Source organism: Pantherophis guttatus, chromosome 10 (genome assembly GCF_059756535.1).
Source record: "Pantherophis guttatus breed Tessera chromosome 10, ASM5975653v1, whole genome shotgun sequence".
NCBI classification, from domain to species: Eukaryota; Metazoa; Chordata; class Lepidosauria; order Squamata; family Colubridae; genus Pantherophis; species Pantherophis guttatus.
In genome coordinates, this window is record NC_142072.1 from 7519842 (window position 1) to 7543291 (window position 23450).

Sequence of the window (23450 nt, forward strand, 5' to 3'; positions counted from 1 at the left end):
AGGCAACCCATGGCTCTGGAGCCACATGTGGCTCTTTCATCCCTCTGCTGCAGCTCTCTGTCATTGGTCAGCTCCACAATTGATAGGGCTTTCGATTAGGACAGGTAGAGGAAAAAGGACGTCATGCTAGGATGAGACTATGATGGGGGAACCGGACTTCCGGTGGGCAGAGGAAAAAGGACACCACGGTAGGAGGAGACTCTATGGTGGGGGAACCGGACTTCCGGTGGGCAGAGGAAAAAGGACACCACGGTAGGAGGAGACTCTATGGTGGGGGAACCGGACTTCAGAATTGAACGGGGGACTTCTGGTTAGGACCTTTGTGGCTCTTTGAGTGTTTAAAGTTGCTGACCCCTGGGTTGGGGCTTGGATGATGAATAAACCGGTTGCATGAACACCTTTCTTTTTCCAAAGTACATTAGTTACTTTTTCCTAATGAGATTCAGGCTGGATCTGAAAAGTCAAGGTGAAAATAACATCTGCTTTGAGTTGAGCTCAACCACCTGTGATTAGAAGTACACACACTGTTGTGGTTTTGTTGTAGAAAATACAGAAGGTTTTGCCATTGTGTTCTTCTGGAGTATTTCTTTCATTTTCCCAATCCAGATTAATAAATAAATAAATAAATAAACAAATAAACAAACAAACAAACAAACAAACAAATAAATAAATAAATAAATAAATAAATAAATAAATAAATAAATAAATATGGAGCAAGTCAGGCTGCACATTCTAAGCTTGGTTAGTGTTAACCTTGGTCAATTCATTTTGTGGCTTTCGCTCGTTGGGTGAGCCCAATCTCAAGCTTGCAATTAGGTGAAGTCAGTGGCCAAGTTAAGCAAGTTGGGCGAAACTCTGCTTTGCACCCTGACCTCCTGATTATTGAACAGAGAAAGGCAGAATGCCAGCAATCTCTGGCCAACGCCCAGAAGCTCAGAATGGCCCACAGAAACCCAGAGCGCTTATGGCAGGGGTGAAATGTTCCCAGTTTGGACCGGATCGGGCAATCTGGTAGCAATTATGGCAGGTGGTTCGGAGAACCGGCAGCGATGGCGGCGCGAGACTCCGCCCGCCCACCCACCTGGGTGTCGTTACTTCCTGGTTTTAACCAGGAAGTAATGTGTTTTTTACCCTCTGCGCATGCTCAGAGGGTCCATGCGTGCATGTGATGCGCATGCATGCACGAGCGAAGCGAGCGGGCGCACATGGCGTGTGCACTTCTGAACCGGTAAGGAAGGTAAGTAGATTTCACCCCTGGCTTATGGTCTGAAATTGTACACATACAGAGATACACAACGCTCCTTGCCTCAGTTTTCTTAAAAAAAACTGGATCAAAGGGAACAGAGTTAAAACACAGCAATTTTCAGGCAGCAACTAAACCTTTCAAATCACCACTTTAAACAAGTACCATTCGGGTTCTTTTTCTGAGATAGACCGTCCAAATTTAGAGGGGGAAATGCCATGACAGCTCATACGGGGGAAGCTGAAAAGTCAGCAAAATATTTGTTTCATTTTTTTTCCCCCTCTCCTCAAAGTGGACCATTTTTAGATGAGGCGGCTTCCACGGCACAGTTCTGATTGCCAAAGCCAACTGTGCTGCATAAATACCCTTGTAAGAATAAGATGGCAACCTGGGGGGATCTTGTGTTGCTGGAGTGGAGGTGTGTCACACGCCCACTTCTGTATTTCCAGGCCGGGTGTGGCAAATCAAAAGGATTTGGTAACTAAGTGGTGGGTCAGTGGCTAAGACGCTGAGCTTGTCGATCGAAAGGTCGGCGGTTCAGCGGTTCGAATCCCTAGTGCCGCGTAATGGGGTGAACTCCCATTACTTGTCCCAGCTTCTGCCAACCTAGCAGCTCGAAAGCACGTAAAAAAAAAATGCAAGTAGAAAAATAGGGACCACCTTTGGTGGGAAGGTCACAGCGCTCCGTGCATCTTTGGGGTTTAGTCATGCTGGCCACATGACCATGGAGACGTCTCTGGATGGCGCTGGCTCTTTGGCTTTGAAATGGAGATGAGCACCGTCCCCTAGAGTCGGGAACGACTAGCACATATGTGCGAGGGGAACCTTTTCCTTTACCTTTAACAGCTCCATCTTTCTCAGGGCTCTTTTAAACTGGGGTGGGGTGGGGGATTTGATGCTTTGCATAGGTGAGTCTTAAGGCAGTTCATTTATTTATTTATTTATTAGTCCAATTTATATGCCGCCCTTCTCGGTAGACTCAGGGTGGCTTACAATGCATTATAGCAATAGCCTGCATATTTTTTTGTATATACCTGTTTATTAGGGCTTTCGCCCCCCCCTAAGTGGTGTTGTTCTATACAAAGTTGGCTTATTGCCCCCACAATCCGGGTCCTCAATTTACCTATCTCGAAAGGATGGAAGGCTGAGTCAACCTTGAGCCTGGTGAGATTCGAACTTGCACTAATCGCAGGCAGCTGGCAGCTAAGTGCTAGCACTTAACAGCACTTTGGTCCGCTGCACCACCGAGGTGCAGCGGACTAAAGTTCACCTTCAGCTGAGCCTCCTCGGATCAAATTCCTCCTCGTTGCCCCAAATACGCTGCTCTTGTAGCAGGGCCAGCTCCGGCTCCCTTCCCTGCATTTCAATTCTTGTTCCAACCCGGCTGATGGGGAGAGACAACCCTCGTACCCCTTAGGAATAGGACGAGAGCTTTGCTTCCTTCCTCAAAAGCGACTCAGATTCTGCCAGAAGCCAGAAGGATCAGACCAGCTGGTGGGGGAGGGGAAAAAAGAAACCCAAGAGCCCAGTTTCCTAAACTCACCCAGCAGGGAAAGCAGACAGATGGTCAGGCTGGAAGAAAAACGGACGCCCGGATGCCAGCAAGCCATGCCAGCTTGGCTCAAAGGTGGGGTGGAGTGGGAGGAGGTCGAGGCACAGAAGGACACGGAGATCGAAGAAGGGCTCCCAACCCCGAGTGCCAAGGGGAAAGCAGGGCCTCTGTTGGAGATGCCGGAAGGCAGGTGTGTGTATGTGTGTGTGTGTGTCACCAGGTAGCGGAAGGAAGAAAAAAAGAAAGAGCAGCAGCGAACCAAAGGCCCAGGAGGAGACCTAATCCTTCCCCTTGGGGCAGTGGGCCAGGCGAAAAGCAGTTCAGCTATTCAAGTTATGCACCAGCAAAACCTGTTGAAAAGTCACAACAAAGGAGGGGAGGAGCGTATTCAAAAGTCAGCTGGGGAGCTGTCAATTATTTTGCAAGGGTTTGGAGCAGGGCACTGGCGGCAAGACAAGGGTGGGGGGGAGTCCTGGCCAAGGTGGACCTCATGGCTTTGGAACAGGATTTCACAAAGGACACTTGGCTATCCAAAATCACAGCTCTTGGCCAGTGGAAATTGGATGCACACTAATCCAGCACCCCTCCCTCAAATAAATCTGCATGATTGGTGGGGGCGGGGGCCGAACCCTGACTTCGTTTCAAGGCACCCTTTGTGCCGTCTATAAATCAGGATTACCTTCTGGCCTCCATAACCGCCGAACAGTCCAAGCGTATCTGATGCAGAATGACAATAGAGTTATCTGCTTGTGGCAGATGCTGATTGACAGGCTCAAGGAGGGATTTAAACAGAGCCGGGGCAGCTAAATTTTGGCCAAACTTATGTGGATGATGTGCAAGTATTTTGGGGATCACCAAAGCCTTTAAAGATATTAAATCGCTCATTGGCACGTTTATCCCTTTCCTAGTGCGTCTGCCAACAATTTGCACTAGGCAAACAGCAGGAAGAAAAATTCCCAATGGTGAAGGAAGCTTAGGTTTTTTTTTAATTATTATCACTCTTTCAAAGACGGCTGAGGCTTCTGCTCCAACGGATGTCAATCCAAGACTAGGAGTTTTGTGTCGTTTGGCATTTTTCTGCACTCTTCCTTTTGCACCGCTTGCAATCACTTTTAAAATCCTTTCCCCTTGACCAAGTTAGCAAAGACCCCAGTGCACTTTTTGCTACAAACCATTGTCTCTGCAAATTTGGCTCTTCGCTATTCTCTACGGACAAAACCAGGGTTCTTTGTTGAATCTCCGCTTCTGGTTTGGGGGAAACTCTACACAGCTATAGATAAACAGGCTGATTAAACAGGGTTATATACTACCAGCTGGCAAAAAGTCTATAAAACAGACTCGGGCCATGAAAAATCCCACTGAACGGAAGTGTGTGCAAAGGGGGATTTTTGGGAATGCTGATTTACTGCTGCAGAATTCAGCACAAAGATTTTGAGTCCATTGAAGGTGCTTAGATGTTAATCTCAGGTTGCTGAATTCCAAGGGCTGCTCACAAAATGCATCGTGTGCCGATAAACCAGCAACAGCACGACCGTGTCAGATCTCGTAACTACTGATTTTATTTTATTTTTATTTATGTACACAATTTATATCCCATTGTGAAATAACCCCTGGATCGATTAATTAATCGTATTTCGATCCTGCTGCAGTTATAAACTCCTGGTGGCTCACAAAAGGTGGCAAAATATAATCACATCATCATATATAATAAAACATACAATACAGACCTTCCCCTCACTCAATCTCTGGCATCAACACCCCAACACCTTTTGCAAAAGCCTTTTCTTCATCTAGAAGAGTGTTTGTTTCTCAACCTTGGCCACTTTTAAGGTGTGTGGCCTTCAACTCCTCAAATTCCCCAGCCAGCCAACCAGGTCTGTAGAGACTAGCTTCTATAAAACTACCCAATCTTGCTTTATTTTCAGTACTGACTGCAGAATGGTAAATTCTGGTTTTAAAAAAGGCAACTTGTTAATCGTGCAGAGCTTAGTCCATCCCAACCTAGAGACTTAAGAAAGTTTGTTTTCCTTTAAGGCAGGGGTCAGCAACCTGTGGCTCTGGAGCTGCATGTGGCTCTTTCATCCCTCTGTTGCGGCTCCGTCGCTCAAAATATGCGTCACAACCACCGATGTGTGATACCCTCCGGCACACGATTTTTTGAGCTTTTTGACCCCCAGTAGGCCAACCATGGATAAATCCAAGAAAACAAAAGTTTCAGAAGAAAACAGAACGTTTAATTAAACTACATATGCTAATTCTGTGGCCGCTCAGGAAATAATCAGGCACAGGAAGGGTTTTGTGGCTCCCGGTGTTTTTTCTGTGGGAAATGGGTCCAAATGGCTCTTTGAGTGTTTAAGGTTGCCGACCCCTGCATTAAACCCCTGCATTAAGGCGATGAATAAAAAATAATTCTAGTCCTTTTCCTGTTTTGTGATGGTTGTGCAAGTGGAAATTTCTCAGAGGAGACAGAATGCTCTTTTGTGAAAACGCGCTGGATTGTTTTAAGGGATGAACCGTACATATGCATTCCTCTCTGTCCTAGTCAGAAACGAACTGACGTATATCAGATGCGCATTGTCAATAAACCTCCTGCTGTTCCCTCCCTTATGAATATGAGATGCAAAGAAGGCTTTGGACCCAGCCCGACCTCAAAGAAAGCTTCTGAAGGGCCCTTTGATCCAATGAGCCCTGAAAAGGGACATTTCACATCCATCTTGGAAAGACGGAGCCGTAAACCCCGCTATGCTAATTTTAGGGAACCAGGAAAAGAAAAAAATCTATAAAGGGTTGTTAGATAATCAAAGTGTGTCTTCTCTTTCTCAGCCTTCGCTTAAGAGCTAGCCTACACAAATAGAAGGGCAACCGAAGGGCAACTGACGTGAAACGGGCTTCTAGATATCGACAGCTGTGTCAGTTTCAGGTTATTATTATTTAAAGGCTGCGCTGCGCTGTACACCTTAGAGACTGATTTGAATAGAGCAGAAACCTGCACAATGTTTAACTACCTTTTTCAGATGCCAGAGTAGTTGGCAACAAAAGACAGAGGGGCTATAAACGGAATATCTCCCAATATAAGGCTCCTCACGGAGTATAGAGAAAAGAACGGTGGTTGTGCCTTTCTTTTGGTTTTGTTTTGTTTTTCCTAAAAGCCAACAAGAACTCAGCGCTAGTCCTGAAATCCTGCTCCCGTTTAATGAAGGCAAGTTAGCCGCTAACTATGCTTTGCAAAAAAAAAAAGGTGAACTTTCAGACACTACATCTACAAACCATGGGCCATTAAAAAAACAAAACAAAACAAAACACACACACACAAAAGAAATCCTTCTGAATGCCTAGGGCAGATCATTTACTGCAGGAGGACTGAAGCAATTAATTGGGAATGCAAAGAAAACAGCAGAGACATGACATTTGCTCCGAGCACCTTCAAAAGATCACGTGACGTTTATTGCAAACCAACCCATCATTAGTACAGAAAATAGAATTAAACTCTCATTTGGCTCGCTCCGGCGGCCAGCTGAGATGGAAGGCAGCATGGTTGGGTGATTTCAGAGGGACCCGGGTCCCGACAGGATGGGCTCTCCAAGACTGGAAGACGGGCTCTCTGAAGGCCACACCCATTCTTAAAGCAGGAGATCCACCCGTAGCAGCATCTCAAGGCAAGACTGAAAGAGAAAAGAAAGGGTTCCTTTAGGCCTGTTACTAGAACTATACTCGGCAGTAGAACCTCGGAAAGTGGATTCCATCATAAATGAGTCATTAAACTTGGCCTCTGGTGTCAGTTCTTAGTTTTTGCATAGCTCCTAGAGATTGAGATACTTTATAAATTAAAAAGAAAAAGAAAAGCCGGTGCTTTGCCAATTAAGGATGTTCAGAGCTTTAAAAAAAACCCAGTTGAATTCAGGCATGTTATACCAGCTATTAACCAAAGTCAAATATTTTTGGATAACAAACGTGACAACTCGATATATCTACTGAATAAAGCTCCGCATTGGCAACAGGAAGGGCATCCGGCCATTAAATGTTCTGCTACCTCCATTCAGTTGCCCAGACTCCACCTCGCAAGGATTATGGGGTCGTTAAATGATGATGAAACATGACAACTGGATAAGTATTTCAGCCATGGTGGCGCAGTGGTTAGAGTGCAGTACTGCAGGCTACTTCTGCTGACTGCTGGATGTCTTCAATTTGGCAGTTCAAATCTCACCAGGATCCCAACCCATCTCATTCAGACTTCCATCCTTCCGAAGTGGGTAAAATGAGGACCCAGATGGTTGGGGACAATATATTGACTCTGTAAACTGCTTAGAGAGCTGTAAAGCACTGTAAAGCGATACATAAGTCTAAGTGCTATTGCTATTGCTACTTGAAAGTCTCAGTCAGCCGGGGAGGATGGAAGAAATAAACCAAAATGGTGGGAATCAAGCAGGCTGGGAAAAGCTGCCCTATAATTCAAATAAAGAAAAACTCATTGTGGAAGTTAATTAACATGAGAAAATGGATCTTTCTCATGTATAAATGCCTATTCTTTAATCTTTGATGATATAATGGATTTCTTTTTTCAATAGCTTGCATATCGTGGAAAATGACATACTTTGTAGCCTACTGGGATTTATAAAATGAATGTTTATTTTCATCCTCCCACCCACCCACCCCCCAAAAAAACTTACAACCTTTATATAAATTTATGGTACAGGTACATTAGGAGCATGTTTTCATTTCTTGCTAAATGCTGTGAAAAATCCCGTGGAAGGGGAAGAAAGCCAAAAGAAGCCCCAAAACAATAGGCTCCATAATGATGGATCTGGGAGAGGCAGCCTCAACGGACGGGACATATCCTTCTTAGACGATTATAAATGACTGAAGCTTTTCTTTTATGTTGATACTACAAAATATCATCCATCAGGGTTGGAGGGATATATTCATTCACTGGCGATATTTTTAAAAGAAATGTCTTCATCTAATCAATAAGAAAAACCTAAACACTTAAAATACTGCTGACCATTCACTTCGCTTGCTAAAATGCCAGCGCGAGGGAGTATCATGAAAGAGAGGCCTAGCTCAGGGTAGGATCCTAGACACTGAATGGGAACTCGGGATGTGATAGAGCAGTGCAGCTCCAAAACCAGCATGCATCAAAGAGAACTGGAGGCTGCTATGATTTGAGTCTTTCCAAGGGTCATCTGGCCAGCCACAGCTGGGGACAAGGCTGGATTTGATGGGTGCTCGTCTTTTCCAGCCACACAGCTCTTGCGCTCTTTGTTTCCATTTTTAATGAGATGAAGGCCCGACAGTAAAAAACGAATCCAAGGGATGACTCACCAGTCAATGGCCCTTGCTTCTCCCTCTGGGCCCTTGGAAAACTCATGCATAACATCTTAGGCAATGCAGGCCTGCGCGAAGCCTTGATCTGGAGGCTCGGTTTGAAGGGGATTCAAAACTGAGCCGATTTAATTGTCAAATCGAATGCGTTTCAAATTGGTGAGGCAATGCAGAAAGCTTTTATATCTGCACAAAAGGTGCCCCCCCCCCAAAAAAAATCTAATTTGGAAAAATGAATGGACTCAACTTGACACTTTTTGAACCGAATGGATCAAATGGACAAAGCAAATCAAACCCAGTTCGCCTAGGCTTGAGAGAAAGCAAAAAGGAATGAGCTGGCAGAACAAAGATGCTGGATTTGGGTTAAGACTCCAAATTGAGTCAAATTTTGGAAAAATCATTCCTTCGCAGCCCAAACTACATCCCAGAGTTATGGTCTGGCGAATATAATATGTGTATCTTGAGATCAGGAAGACCTGGGCGATAAATAAGAGAAACTATCTTCTGGCCTATCTGCCTTCTACACAGATAAACATGTTTAGGATAGCTCAAACACGCTTTACATATTGCTTGCGTGTTCCCTTCCAGTTTAAACAGAGCAGATTTTAGCCGTGTTTAAAAATGAAAAAGTCACTACGAACCTCAATGAGTTCATGGTTTTGATTCTCTGCGGAGCCAAGAAAACCTGATTTTAGCGCTCAGGGGTTTAATAAATCAAAGCAGATTTGCATCTATTTCCTTTTATTTTTGCCGGAAAAATAAATTCAGGCCTTCGGAAGACTTTGAAACCTGATGGCAAATATCGGGCAAAAAGGCAGGAACAGGAAAGACAAGTAGGCTACACAATGTCAGGGAGAATAAAGCCAGGATCCAGTGACAACCCTCTTTCCTCCAGGGAGCTGTTACCAAGTGTGAAATCCCCATATTCATCAGTAGAAGCGAGAAACAAGGGCCATTCTCTCAACTGAGCCATTAATCTATTAAATGTGTTAGATTCTTTTAAATTATGGGGATACAATTAATTGAATATTGATACTAGTCCGCCCCAAACATCCACTATTTAATCCTTCGCAGTTCTTTCCTCGCTAATGTTTTTTTTTTTCCCCATGAAGAAAGAGGAGACAGCTCTAAGATTTCCCCTTATAAGGAGGAAGAAAATAAGGGGTCCACTTTGGTGCATACCTGGGGTGGGAAACCGAGTCGTCTACATTTCCCACCCTGGCCAAAATCCTGGATTTTATGAATTCATCTCACTATAAATGGACACTGGAAGAAGACACCGAGTGCCGAAAAGGTCGTGCGGAAATGTCGTGCAAGCGCTCGTCAGGGCCGTGCTCAGGAAAAGCTGAACTTCCAGGTTCTAGCGTGAATGCGTGCCCGACGATCAGTTGACCGGTGCATGCACGGTTTTTACATGGTTTTTGGCACTGCCGCGCGTGCGAAGGGATGGCGCTCCGGGAAAACTGAACTTCCAGGTTCTAGAATGTATGCGCGCCAGACGATCAGCTGGCTGGCGTGCATGCGCAGGCCAACTTTCAGCACTGCTGCATGCTCGTTGGGGCTGCGTGACGAGCCAATTTGGGCACGTGTGCCATAGGTTCGCCATCATGCTATAGATCAAAATTTGCCTTAAGAGTCAAAAAGGTTCTTACATTTGCAAAATTTATGGTTATTTGCATTCATGGCCATTTTGACATCCTGCATCCAGGTGACCCCATTTTATGATGGCTTTGTTGAAAACCGGCATTTACTTCTGGTTTCTGGCAAAACCACTTTCATAGTGAACCATTAGTTCACTTAATGACCACTGCAAAAAAAGTTAACAAAATTGGGGTTGTTTGTGTGACTGACCCAATTTACAAGTGTCATGACTTATGACTGTGGTGGGCAGATTCAATAATGGTTGTAAGTTGAGGACTACAGTTGCAATGAGTTTATGCAGCACCGGTCTACTCCACACCCTTTCCCCCTCCCCCTTACCAAAATTACCTAAATTGCTCAGATCCTCCCGATCTCCTTCAACTTAGCAACTAGATCTTCCACCGTTTCCACTTTGACTCCGGCCTTGCGCTGAGGAGGATCTTCCACGCTCAGAGTCTTCACTCGAGGCGTGAGATCCACACCAAGATCAGATGGCTTCACCATCTCCATTTTCTTCTTTTTGGCTTTCTGGGAAAGAAGAGGGGAACGGGGAACAATTAACCAACCGCTGTCTAGTTTTGCTGGAGATTTTTGTTTCTTCTGAAGTTTTATGACTGGCTGTTCCTGTGATGAGTACCAACAAGAGATGTGGGGGGAGTCAACGCTTCCATGCAAACCTGCACCTCCCTTTCTGTTACTTGAGCATTTTAAACACTTAAGAGATGTCAATACAGGTAGTCCTCGACTTACCACAGTTCATTTAGTGACCATTTGAAATTACAAAGGCACTGAAAAACCTAAGACCTTTGCAGCATCCCCATGCTTCACGTGATCAAAATTCAGATGCTTGGCAACTGGTTCATATTTATGATGGCTGTAGTGTTCCGGGGTCTTGCAATCCCCCTTTTGCGACCTTCTGACAAGCAAAGTCAATGAGGTAGCCGGATTCACTTAACAAACTGGATGACTAACTTATCAACTGCAGTGTTTTACTTAACAACTGTGACAAGAAAGATCATAAAATGGGGCAAAACTCACTTAACAAATGTTTCACTTAACAAACAGAAATTTTGGGCTCAACTTTGGTCGTAAGTCGAGGATTACCTGTATAGCCTCCAAACTGCTGAATACTTACCTTGTTCAGTGTAGAAAGCATTGCAAAAGATAAGGCAAAGACGAATTAAATTCAAAGGTTATTACACTTATATTTAATGGTAAAATTAAATTATTAAATATAACAGTATCATTACTGACTGCAGGTGATAGAGTTCTCCTTTGGGCCGCTATTCTATATTTCCATCCAGAGCTATCGGGAAGACTTTCATGTCATTATCAAAAATGTTCTGTGAAAGACAGAATACTATAAAATCTGGAATGAAGTGTACCAATGGTTGGAAAGGAGAAAGGGAGTTGGAACAAAAAAGATTTAGTGTTTGTAGAATTAATACGGGATAATATTTAGACAAATATGTAAATGAGGACAAGGGATATGTAAATAAGAACAAAGTAGCAATGTATGGTAATTATTTAATAATAAATGAATAAATAACTTTAGTGTCATTGTACGTGTATACACAGTATACCCATACAACGAAATTCACTTAACATCCAAAGACCAGGTCTAACGCACATAACAGTCCCCAAACACACTCCCACCCACCACAATTCTTCACCCTTAAATCACCCAAACATCCACACAACAGACCAAGTAAATTTAAATTAACAAATTAAATTAAAAGTAATTATATTTGTTGTTATGTTAAAAATATGTATGGATATGACAAGACCAGGATGGTCACGCTGTGTTGCAATGTTTTTAATGTTTATTTAATAAAATACTTTTTTAAAAATTAAAAAAAAATGTTCTATGAGCTTCCCAGAATCTTCAAGTTCCACCTCTCTCTTCTCCAAAGCCATGCAGCTCCAAAATGATGACCAGGGAAGCCCTTCTCTTAATCTTAAAGCTGGACACTCGCTGAGATGCTTTGCTGGAGCAGGTAAAAGAGTAGCTGAGTAAGAAAGAGGTGTCAGGATCCTACCATGATGTTGGGCAGAGTCGCGTAGCGAGGCTCATTCAGTCGTAAATCGGCAGTCACCACAGCAGGCAGCTTCAGGCGCACCGTCTCGAGACCCCCGTCGACTTCCCGCTCAACCTTCAGCCAGTCCCCATCCAGGCTCACTTCTGAGGCAAAGGTTCCCTGCCGAGGAAAAAGAAGAGCTGCTTCCATGAAAAGCAGGGCAAGTGTGATTTGCCCCAAAATGGAAACTCCTTAAACCGGGACCATGTGAGGTGTGTCGCTGCGCACACCTCAACGTATGTACCAGTCTTTTCAAATCACCCTATTAAAGAAAACGATTCTAGGTCATAAGTGAGGATTGAGAGACAATACTCATCTGTCTACACACAACTGAGGTGGCTTTACTGCAATGCCATCTTCAAACTCCAGGCAACACCAGCTAGGCCAGGGGTCCCCACAGGACCACAGCATACTAGCAACTGGGCTGTGCAAACAAGCAAAGCCCCATCCGCTGGATGCAGGCAGCACAGAAAACCACACTCCCTCTGGTCCAGGGAAAAACCTCTCTCCACGGAACCGGCCTCTGGTGCCCAAAAGATTGGGGACCACTGAGTTAGGCAATTAAGTTCTTAATAACAACAATGCATCCCAGAATTAAAATACCCTAAAGCCGAATCTGCCAGCCTGTGTGATATAGCTTCAAGGGCTCCAAACGCATCCTGCCAAGCAAAGCAGATCCTAGCCACAAAAACCCACCAGTGAATCATATGAAGGCCTGCACACTTCACATGTCCTCGACTCCACTGTCAAGCAGCCACAGATCGCCGTGACCATCTTTCTGGAAATGTGGCCACGGTGCAAAAGCGTAAAATTTGAGCTGGACACTAACAAGGTTTGCCTGCCCGCTGATTAGACCACAAATCCAGTCACACAGTAGAAAAAAAAGAGTCTCCGTGAAGGATTATCCCTCTGGGAAGATGAAGAAAACAGGACCAAAGGACTAACTGCCTTTAAAAGAAGGCACAGAGATTTCTATTCCAAACAAAACAAACGAACGAAAGAAAAGGATTTATATTCTCGGGTTGTGGGGAAGCAGAGAGAGATACATTTTTGTATAAATCTATCAGTGCGAACAAGTTGGCAGTGAATGCACAAACAAAAGTGAAATGCTGGCTATCTTGAAGGACCGTGTTTTCTGTGCAAGCCCCATATTTTCGAGAACAATTCCTGCTTTTCCACATTCAACTTTCTTAGACCTACAGTGATCAGCTGGGAGATGGAAAAAAGAGCAGAATTCAATTCCTTGGCCAAGAAGCTGTTGTATTTCATTACTGGATACCAAACAGAGTTACATCGCAGAGAGACTATTCTACCCACTCTGCTGGCCTCCTATTTTTTCCCCGTCTTCTTTTAGGTAAAGGTAAAGGTTCCCCCCGTACAGGCGTGCTAGTCCTTTCCGGCTCTAGGGGGCAGTGCTCAAAGCCAAAGAGTCAGCGCTGTCCGAAGACGTCTCCATGGTCATGTGGCCAGCATGACTAAACACCAAAGGCGCATGGAACTCTGTTACTTTCCCACCAAAGGTGGTCCCTATTTTTCCACTTGCATTTTTTAGGTACTTTCAAACTGCTAGGTTGGCAGAAGCTGGGACAAGTAACGGGAGCTCACCCCATTACACGGCACTAGGGATTTGAACAGCTGAATTGCTAATCTTTCAATTGACAAGCTCAGTGTCTTAGCCACTGAGCCATCATGTCCCTTGCCTTCTTTTACTACAAGACAATTTGTTCTAGGACATCAAAGTATCAAACCACCATTCGACTGTCCATCTGACTGTTCCATTCACTGAAGCAAAGGAAACAATTATGTACCTTTGAGCACAGGGGCACAAATAGAGAGGCTTCTAATTTACCTGAGGCCAGTCAAGAAATGCTGCCGTCATCTGCCCTGTCTGGTTACAGTCATCATCAATGGCCTGAGGTAGAGAGAGAGAGAGAGAGAGAGAGAGAGAGAGAAAATGGAGAGAGGGAAGGTCACAGGAAGCATTGCTGGTTTTACAGGTTAATTTCCACCCCCACTCCCCAATAATGGCCAGGAAATATGTACTACAAAGGACGCTGTTAGGTGGGGATGATTGGTTTCGCTGCAAAATTTGGCTTGGGAATGTTGACTTAAGATCACAAGAATGCATTATGTACAGAAATAAACGCACTTTTCCAATTCAAGGTAGGGCTGGTTTGACTTTCATGTCACCCTTTCCTTCTGAGAAATGTCAACAGCCGCAACATTAAACCAACAGAGAAATGCTTGTGCTCAGTAATGGCCAAGGCAAAACCAGGCTCCCCATTTTTCGGGGCCAGAAAAGCAGCTTCAGCTAGCAAGAGGGAAAAACAACAACAACATCCTGCCATATTTTGCCATTCCTTCCTCAAACCCTGAATGGCTCTTATAGCCCAGCTTTCCAGCTATCAGGGAGGACGGCATAAGCCTTGCCGGATCAGATCCACTCCTGCATTTTCTTGGAAAGCCATCGGTTTTGCAAGGCTCAGTTCTGCCTCTTCTGGCCTCAGGCCTGGACCTTTTGGCATCATCGGCCTTTCCTTGCTTGCCATCTGTCTCGGTTGAGTAATGGAGCCCGTTTCCTTGGCCATGCTTGTTTTATCAGATTGGAAATGTGCTTACTCCCTGCTCTGTTGCTATCCAGAGTAAGCTTCTGCTCTTTTACGATATATGAAATGCTGACTGGTTGGGTACAGGTAGTCCTCGACTTATGACTTAAGACGGTCACTTAGCGACTGTTTGAAATTCTGTCAGGCCTACTTGGAGCTACTTACAGTATGATTCATATTTGAAATTCCAACAGCCCTGCGTTGTCAGCTGTTTGCAGTCACGTGACCATGTCTTACAACGGTTTTGTCCAAAACCGGCATTTACTTCTGGTTTTTGGCAAAACCACGCCCATAGTGAGTTACTGGTTTGCTTAATGTCTGTGGAGTTGTTTAATGACCACCATAAAAAAGTTTGTAAAATTGGATCTGTCATATGACTCATCTTATGACTGTCATGAATTATGACCATAGTGGGCAGGGTCCATTACTCAAGGACTACCTATACTTTGGCCTTCTGCCTTCTGAAAAATGTTAAGGCCTAGAAACGTAGCCTTGGGTGGAGATTGCCCAAGATTCAGAGCGTCACTGATTTCTGCATGGAATATTTATCTCCAAATGCAGCCCCTCCCTTCCTTTTCTCTCACCTGCTTTCCTAGGAGCAGAAGATTGACACTTTCTTTCTTGGCAAGCGCTGCCAGGATCTTTGAAACCTGGAAGGGGGTGAGGCTCTCATAGTCCTTTGCAGGAATCTCCACATGGACCCCCCGGTCAGCTCCCATTGCAAGGGCTGTGCGGATCGTCTCCTGCAGATGCGACAAAAAGACAGGCCTCCAAAGGTGGTTGTTTCCCCAGTGTTTCTAAAACTCCAGTTTTGTTCTAGAGCTGGAGTCTGGCTTAGAGTTCTCTCTCTGTTTTGAAGCACTTGATAGCCAGCGCCTAATGACAACTGGGAAACCACATAAGAGTTTGGCAGTTGGAAATTGTGGTTGCCCCAACACTGGAGGCTCTTAAAAAGAGACTGGACAGCCATCTATCAGAAATAATTAGGTCTCCTGCGAGACCAGGGGGTTGGGCTAAATGATCTCCAAAGTCCCTCCCAACTCTGTTACTGTTACAGATTTCATAACTCAGCCCTCAGCCAAAAACAGGATAGGATGCTTTTATTGCAGCAGACTTTGGATAGCTAGAGAAGACAGATAAAGTTAAAGACAAATAACCATCACATTGTAACTGCATTGCGCCCTTAAGATGGAAAATGTGATAAACCAGAGTTTTGCAAACTTGACAATTTTAAGATGTGTGAAATTTCAATCCCAGAATTCCCCAGCCAGCATGCTTTCCCCAGCAAATATTGGGCTGGGGAATTCTGGGAGTTGAAGTCCACACATCTTCAAGATGCCAAATTTGAAAAAACATCGCTTTAAGCTATGTAAAGCAATACCCAGATATCTACCCAGGGCCCTGGGGATTCCAGAGTTGAGCTGCCTTGTATCCTTGCTTACAGAAATACTGGAATTCAAAGCAACCTATGTGGAACGACTTTATTTCACCTTCACAACCCTCCTTGCAGGCAGCCAAGGCTGAAAATACGGCTGTCCAATGAATATCATGGTTAAACTGGAATTCAGGTCTCTCGTGTGTCTATTTAACATTGGGCTTACTTGCCAACTCCCTTATTAGGATGAGCTACACCACCAACTCTGTTGCATTTTTACTCAAGAGCATCCTTTGAAAATCCGTATGCCCACCTTCTGCTCCAAAACTGCAATTCCACTGTGGTAGGTAACATATCAATGAAATGAGGAAAGAGAGTGTCAGAAACTGTACAGCAGAAACCTGTGAATGTTCACGCTGGAGAACAGCCCCATCGTTTCGCCCAAGGTGCAAAGCATTTATAAGATAAGCCGCCACCGCACTGGTCCCCATTCACAAATCAGATCTATTCACTTCACTAGCAACAGAGATAGCTAACATAAAAGGAACAATGCTATTCTAAAGACGCTTGAAAGCCAAGGCTGAGATTTAATGTGGGCATGTGTCTCCCACCAAGCACACCTATTCCCCGTATCTTGTCATTTGGTGGAAATGTTGTCCATATGGAATATTTATCTTACGCTGAGCTGAAAGACAATTGATGTGATGTTTTAATGATGTACGAGGCTAGCATGAATGAACCGGAGATTGCTTTTCCAGCGTTGTTGTTGATAGCAACTGTTAGAACGTCTAGGGGGGAAGGGGATGCTTCCCCACTGGGAACACAGCCAAGGTGCAAGACACATCCGTTATCAGATGCACAGAAGCTGCTGAGCTAGCAGATGTAAAGGCAACCCGGTGCCAGGCAGACCCTTATACTATCAGAGAAAATAATCAGTAAAAGAAGGGGAAGGCAGCCTTGGAGATATTCCCCACCCCCAAATCTTTGAGACTAAGGGATTATCAGCAGCAGGCTAATGCTTGAGGAAAGGCAGGGCAGCCAAAAATAAATAAATAATAACAATAAAAAAAAAAAGACTACAAGAGCAACCCAGCAAGTGAAGGTCATGAGGAAGTGGGAGCAGCAGTGCAGAAAATAACCGATGACGGCGGAGCTGTCAGGAAGCCTCATTGACAGAAAATAGAATAGAGCCAGATCTGGGGAGAGGAGGGGAGGGGCAGGGGAGAAAAGGAGGCCTGGCTGAGTCAGGTACTGGCATAAGCTGAAAGCTGAAAACACCAGAGAAACAATATCAACAAAAATCTTGGGACCGCAGGAAAAGAGCAGGAAATAATCCCAACTTTGGCATCACACCTGAGTCCAAGAATGCTACTGGATCTCCCAATCTTCCTGGTTTCTAATTTGATGCTTTAACCGTTAGATCAAACTGGCATTTGACTTAATCCTAGAAGAGAAGGGGGCAGAACATATGTTCCTTCACTCTATTGACAGCTGGAAGGATTTCAGTAGAGGGAAATAAGCCTTTGTCAAATTATTAAAAAGAAGCAAGAAAAATGTTCTCTCTGCAAACATTCTTGTTCTTTAGGACTGAAATGCAGTATTAAATTTTCACGTGTAAGTCTGTCTAAGGTATAATTCACTCCTGGAGCTATTTCCTATCCTCTGAACTACCACTTGGTATTAACTTCATCCCTGCACAACAATTTTTACGATTGGTTTTGGCTTGTTAGATATCATGATTATTGTTTTGTTTTGTTTTTTTTAAAAAAAACCTTCTGTTTGCTTGCTTGGGATTTATTGTAAGGCACATATTCCAATCAGAATTCCTTACCTTCGAAAGCTTGTTTTACAGCCTTCTGTGCTTCAGATCAGAAAGCCCCACTAAATGCACATGAAAACCCAGTCCGAAACTCAACTGTTCTATCGACCCCACCTTGAACAAGCTACACTTCCCCACTTGCTTTGGTCGTTGTTTCTGTATTTGAAGAGAAAGAAGTTATGTCACTGATGCCTCCTACACAATGCACAGAAGTACGTCACCAAGTTCTCTCGTGTGCAGCTGGTGCCGCCTGGTGGCCACCAGATCCTTTTGAGAAGCTAAGCCAACCCTATCCCTTCTCCCTTCATAATCAGCCATTCATTCACTACATACTCTAGACTCCATCTTTGCATGAAGATGACTCAAGAACTTTGCATGAAAGGAAGGAATCAAGAGTTCCAGTTTCTGGCAGGAAAGGGTGAAATGCATTGGAAAGAAGAAGTATGTTTGGTGTATGCGGTGAAGGGACCAGGCTAGAAATCAGGAGACTGGGAGTTCTAGTCCCACCTTAAGTATGGAAAAAATGGCTGGGTGACTTTGGGCCAGTTACTCTTATCTTAGCCAAACTCACCAAACAGTCTTTATGTTGCGGGGAAAATAGGAGGATGAAGTATTAAGTACGCCTTGCATTTTAAGTTACTTATTAAGTAAATAAAACTGGGTTAAAATGTAGGAAGTTAAATAAAAAAGTGATAATAACTTTCAATATCAGAAAGGTTTGATAAAGTAAGCTAAGCACAACCCTTTGAGATAATTTTTGTTTTATAGAATTAGAAAGTTGGAGGTGCTCAAAGTTCAACTGCCTGCTAGTACAAGACTCCAGACTACTTCAAATACCATTAAAAGATGGTTATTTGAATACATCCAGTGAAAGTTACTTTACCCCCTTGCTAGGTAGATCCTTTCTTTGTTGTTTTGTCAAATCAATCAGAATAGATCTGGAAGAGACCTTGGAGATCTTCTAGTCCAGCCCCCAGCTCAAGCAGGAGACCCTATACCCGTGATGGTGAACCTATGGCACGTGTGCCAGAATGGCACGCAGAACCCTCTCTGTGGGAAAGGAACGCCATCGCCAGCTGCTCTTCCGGGTTCCGGCCCTCTGGGGTGCGCATACATGTGCACATGTGCACTCCAGTTTTGGCACTCGGTGCCGAAAAGGTTAACTATCACTACCCTATACCATTTCAGATAGATGGCTGTCCAGTATCTTAAAACCCTCCAGTGGTGAGACACCTACAACTTCTGAAGGCAAGCTGTTCCACTGGTTAATTGTCCTCATTGTTAGGAAATTTCTCCTAAATTCCAGGTTGCTTCTCTCCTTGATTAGTTTCCATCCATTGTTTGTCTTGCCTTGCCTTCTGGTGCTTTGGAAAATAAGTTATTCTTTGTGGCAGTCCCTCAAGGCAGCCCCAATCATGTCACCCTTACTCCTTCTTTTCTCTAGTCTGGCCAGACCCAATTCCTGCAACCGTTCTTCATATGTTTTTATCTCCAGGCCCTTAATCATCTTAGTTGCTTAATCATCTTTGCACTTTTTCCAAAGTCTCCACATCTTTTTTGTAATGTGGTGACCAAACCTGGATGTAGTATTCCAGGTGTGGTGTTACTAAGGCTTTATAAAGCGGTACTAATACTTCATGTGATTTTGATTCTATGCCTCTGTTTAGAAAACCAAGGATTGTCTTAGCTTTTTTGGCAGCTGCTGCACATGGCTGCTTTCTAGAATCCTGCTTTCTAGATCCATTATTCTGTACCCTGAGCTGTACAACAATAGATAATAGACTGTGCTTTCTTAGGTAGTTGAGGAATAATGCATCACTTCTTAGGCTAAACACAGAGTTCTCCCAGAGGCCTAGTTCCCAGTGCTCTGATCATCCTCATTGTCCTTCTCTGCACCTGTTTCACTTTGCCTGAACGATTCTTAAAAAGTCAGATGCCCAGAAATAGGAATGGTACAGGACAGTCTGATATAGTGAAACTATTATTTCTGGTGCTTTGGGAATTTTTATTGCTGCATCCTAACTCGTGTTTGCCTTTCTGCATTTACATCACACTGCTGACTCATCTTCAGCTTGTCATGGTTCCAATAGAGTACTGCTGAGTCATGCGTTCCCTAGCAGATTTCTATGCATTTGATTTTCTTTAAGCTCCTAATTTCAATCTGCTGCTTTTAGCCTGCTTCTTGAAACTATTTATATATGGTTGATCATTAATATGCCAAGTACTTTATCCTATTCAATTCCTTCTTGATCTGAAATGCAGCAGCACAAGGGACCCTGAGAAAGCAAATGTCTTAGCAAGAAGATTTGTGGAAAATAGACTTATATCCACCTGTCTTGCTAAGAAGCCTTCTTGCCCAAATGAAGCAGGAGCCCCAAAATATTTATCCAAATGACGTGACATGGAAATACTTTGCTCACTCTCTTCTATCCCAGAAATAAACTAAAATTTTGGAAAACGCAAATGAGGGCACAATAAACTTCTGGATAAAGATGGCTTCAAAACCTCCGATTATTGACTACAACATTCATATAAGCTAAGTTCTTTTAACATACAGGATGATCAGAATTTTAATTCAGCACCCAACACTATGCAAATAAAAACTGATGGGCAACACTGAAAGGAACTGCAGCAGTTCCAGAGCATGGCAATTAGTTTCTAGATATTATTAAAGAGATGGGCACCAAACTGGAACATTCATATTTTTCATATTGGCAAAGCAGACCAAATTACAGGTAATTACTCTTCGAGAACCTCAGATTGATACTTGTTTCCTCCTCCTTCTCAAGGGAAAAGCATTCTTACCTGGCACTGCTGTGGGCCACAGCTTACAGCAATTATCTCCGAGACAAGTTTTTTCTCCTTGAGACGGACAGCCTCCTCTACAGCGATCTCACAGAAGGGGTTCATTGAGTGTTTGACCCCATCGGTCACCACCCCCGAATTGTCTGGTTTTACCCGTACCTGCAAAAGGAGACAATCTATTAAGAAAGAATCTCAGGGAAACACAAAAATAGAGAACGTTTAGAAAACGTTTCCAGTTCTTTAGGGCAGTGTTTCTCAGCAAGCTTAGCAACTCACCAAGATGTATGGAGTTCGACTTCCTGAATACCCCAGGCTGGCTAGGGAATTCTGGGAGTTGAGCTGCATTCATTTTAAATCTGCTGGGGCTGAGAAACCCCCTCATTAAGAGAATGAGATTTGGTAACTTAATGCAATTTTTGTCTGGCCCAAAGAATACAAACCACACATTTTACCAGCTGAAAAATCAGCAGTTTCTATTTCACCAGATCTCCGATCATCTAAGCACGTACAATGCACAGCACCTTGAAGATTTCAGTTAAATTAACCGAGAATAAATTTCTTAGGCAAGACTCTTTTTCCATCTGGGTCATGTGTCAGTTTACTAGAAACACACAGTTCTGGTATAACCTCAGAGCTGATTCATTTCATTGTATTATTTTTAGTTTACAGGTCAAAGCTGTCAAATTTCCATAGATGCACACAATGATACATTTTACAGTATGGAAATAAAAGTATCTTTTTAAAAATAGCAACAAATGGTAGATGGGTAAAGTTGAAATTAACCTCAAGACTTATCTGCAGCCATTCTTTAAATTATGCATTTATTTCTGATTATTGCTTTTTTTCTACATGATTATCCTTGAGCAGGCATGAAAATTACAGTAAATTACACTTAGATGCACACGAAACACCATGCCTGTCAATACAGCCCATCTTCTCCTTCTCATTATTTACTGTGCAGTGATGCAACACCCCTAAGCAAGAGCCACAATGGGCAAGGAGATGTGGCACATTAAAAAACTAGTCACAAAGGTGTAACTCACGGAGGACTAGGACCAGATACTTAAATTTAAATTCATTCTCGACCACCATGGAGGTTTCCCCTGGGTAACTTTGAGCCACATGCTATATTTAAGAACAACCTATCCCACAGTGGATGTTGTGGCAGGCAGCACTTGCAAGCCAGAGTACATCCTGTAGTCTTATAGTGCTGGACTGAGACCTGTCCTGTCCTGAAACTCACCTGGTGATTCAAGGCTAGTCACCCCAACCTATTATTCAACAGAACTCTTTGCGGCGGGGACACAAACAGGAGCAGGGACTACCACACATTCTCAAGAGGGAGAGCAAGGTAACCAGGTAGTCCTCGACTTACAACAGTTCGTTTAGTGACCGTTCAAAGTTACAACGGCACTGAAAAAAGTTACTAATGAGAATTTTTCACCCTTACGACTGTTGTAGCATCCCCATGATCACGTGATTAAAAGTCATATTTGGCTCAGATTTACGACTGTTGCTGTGTCCCGGGGTCATTTTTTTTAAGATATATTTTTATTGTTTACATATGAATATATTGAATACAGTGTAAGTGTCCTGGCATTCCACTTACCATAAAACAAAAGTAAAAAACAGAATAACATATATACTATTTTAAACAGTGCTAATGTTGTACAATAGTTTCTGACCATCCTATTCTAGTATGTCAATTTGTCCCAGGGGTCATATTGATCCCCCTTTGCAAAGTCCGAAGGGGGTCATATTGTCCCCCTTCGTGACAAGCAAAGTCAATGGGGAAGCCAGATTCACTTAACAACCGGGTTACTAACTTAACAACTGCAATGATTCACTTAACAACTCGGGCAAGAAAAGCGGTAAAACAGGGCAAGACCCACTTAACAAACATCTCACCCAGTAAGATAAATTGGGGTCTCGATTACGGTCGTTAAATTGAGGACTACCTTTCTGTCTAAAGTCGAAAAAGGAGAGCAGGAAAGAATCCCTTCTAACTCTTCATCAGGCTAGCAGAAAATAAAAAATAGTATTGGCAAGAAACTGGGCCTTTTAAAAAAAAATCTTCCCAAACCCTATTTTCTGAGGCTCCAAAGCCAGACTTTCCCCCCTAAATCGCAGTTAGAACTACAGATCCCAGGATTCCTAGCGAGCAGAGGCAAGAGGAATTCTGGGAGTCCCTAACAGATGACGTCATCATGTTCTCGATAGTTGATGGCTAAAGACCACCACAGGAGACAAACCCCCCCTCCCCACCACCAACAACGCCTATAGACAACCCCGGGATAGAGATGTGCAGCAAACCGGCTTCTTCATTGTTGCCAAGGAAGCAACACGAAACTACGGCTAAGCAGGAGGGAGATTTGATGCTGCCTGTGAGGGGCCTAATTCAAGAGAAGCGGCTTGTGGGGGATGAGACAGGTCCTAAATAATAACAGACACGAAACTCGGGTGTGCAGTTTCGAAATTCACGGTCCGGGAAGAGGAGAACCCGAAAAGCCCGGCAAGCGCGCACCTTAACGGCATAGTCAATGACCCGCTTGACTCCCACCATTGCCCTCAGCCCGGCCGCCGCCATCTTGCCGCTCTTGAAGTCAGCGGCTCCGCCCACCCCTGCGCACGCATCTCTCTCTTTCTCTCTCACTCACTCACTCACTCACCCCCCCACACACACACACACACTCCCCGCCCCCTCTATGGGTTCAGCCAATCCGAGGAAGCGGATCAATATCCACCACTCCCAGTGCAAGACAGTTGGGGTCGGGGAGGGGGGTCGGTGTCTCTCCGGCAAAACAACTTCATGGGAGGGGAAAACAGAGTGAACGGGACAACGCCGAAAGGGAATGATTGGCGTTGAGGATGAGCCAATCCTAGCGGGCTTCTGCGCGTGGCAGAGGGCGGGAAGAAAAGGACGTTAATCAACCTCTTGGCCAATCATTCTTCGCCCCGGTAGAGGGTAGCCAATAGGAAGTGCGGCTTCTTCCCCCCCCCCCACACACACAC

At 44.1% G+C, this 23450-nt stretch overlaps 2 protein-coding genes across 3 annotated transcripts in view; both read right to left on the minus strand.

Annotated features, from left to right (window-relative positions):
• VSIG10L (V-set and immunoglobulin domain containing 10 like) overlaps positions 1-3078 on the minus strand; it is a 37839-nt gene extending 34761 nt beyond the window's left edge. Inside the window, exon 1 of one of the 2 annotated variants that reach the window (XM_060693886.2) lies at positions 2787-3078. Coding sequence is in view for 1 of the 2 variants with exons in the window: in XM_060693885.2 (XP_060549868.2) it covers positions 2787-2853 (67 nt within the window). In the remaining variant the exon portion in view is untranslated. The remainder of the gene's footprint in view (positions 1-2786) is intronic. The other variant, XM_060693885.2, reaches the window with a different exon arrangement.
• Positions 3079-6202: 3124 nt separating this feature from the next.
• Positions 6203-23065, minus strand: ETFB (electron transfer flavoprotein subunit beta). Its single transcript, XM_034423756.2, has 7 exons — positions 22963-23065; positions 20439-20597; positions 15024-15182; positions 13683-13745; positions 11795-11953; positions 10104-10283; positions 6203-6457 (listed from the first exon to the last, which is right to left on the minus strand). The coding sequence occupies exons 1-6, from the start codon at positions 23023-23025 to the stop codon at positions 10113-10115; spliced, it is 774 nt and encodes a 257-aa protein (XP_034279647.1). The 5' UTR covers positions 23026-23065; the 3' UTR covers positions 6203-6457; positions 10104-10112.
• Between the last annotated feature and the right edge of the window lie 385 nt (positions 23066-23450).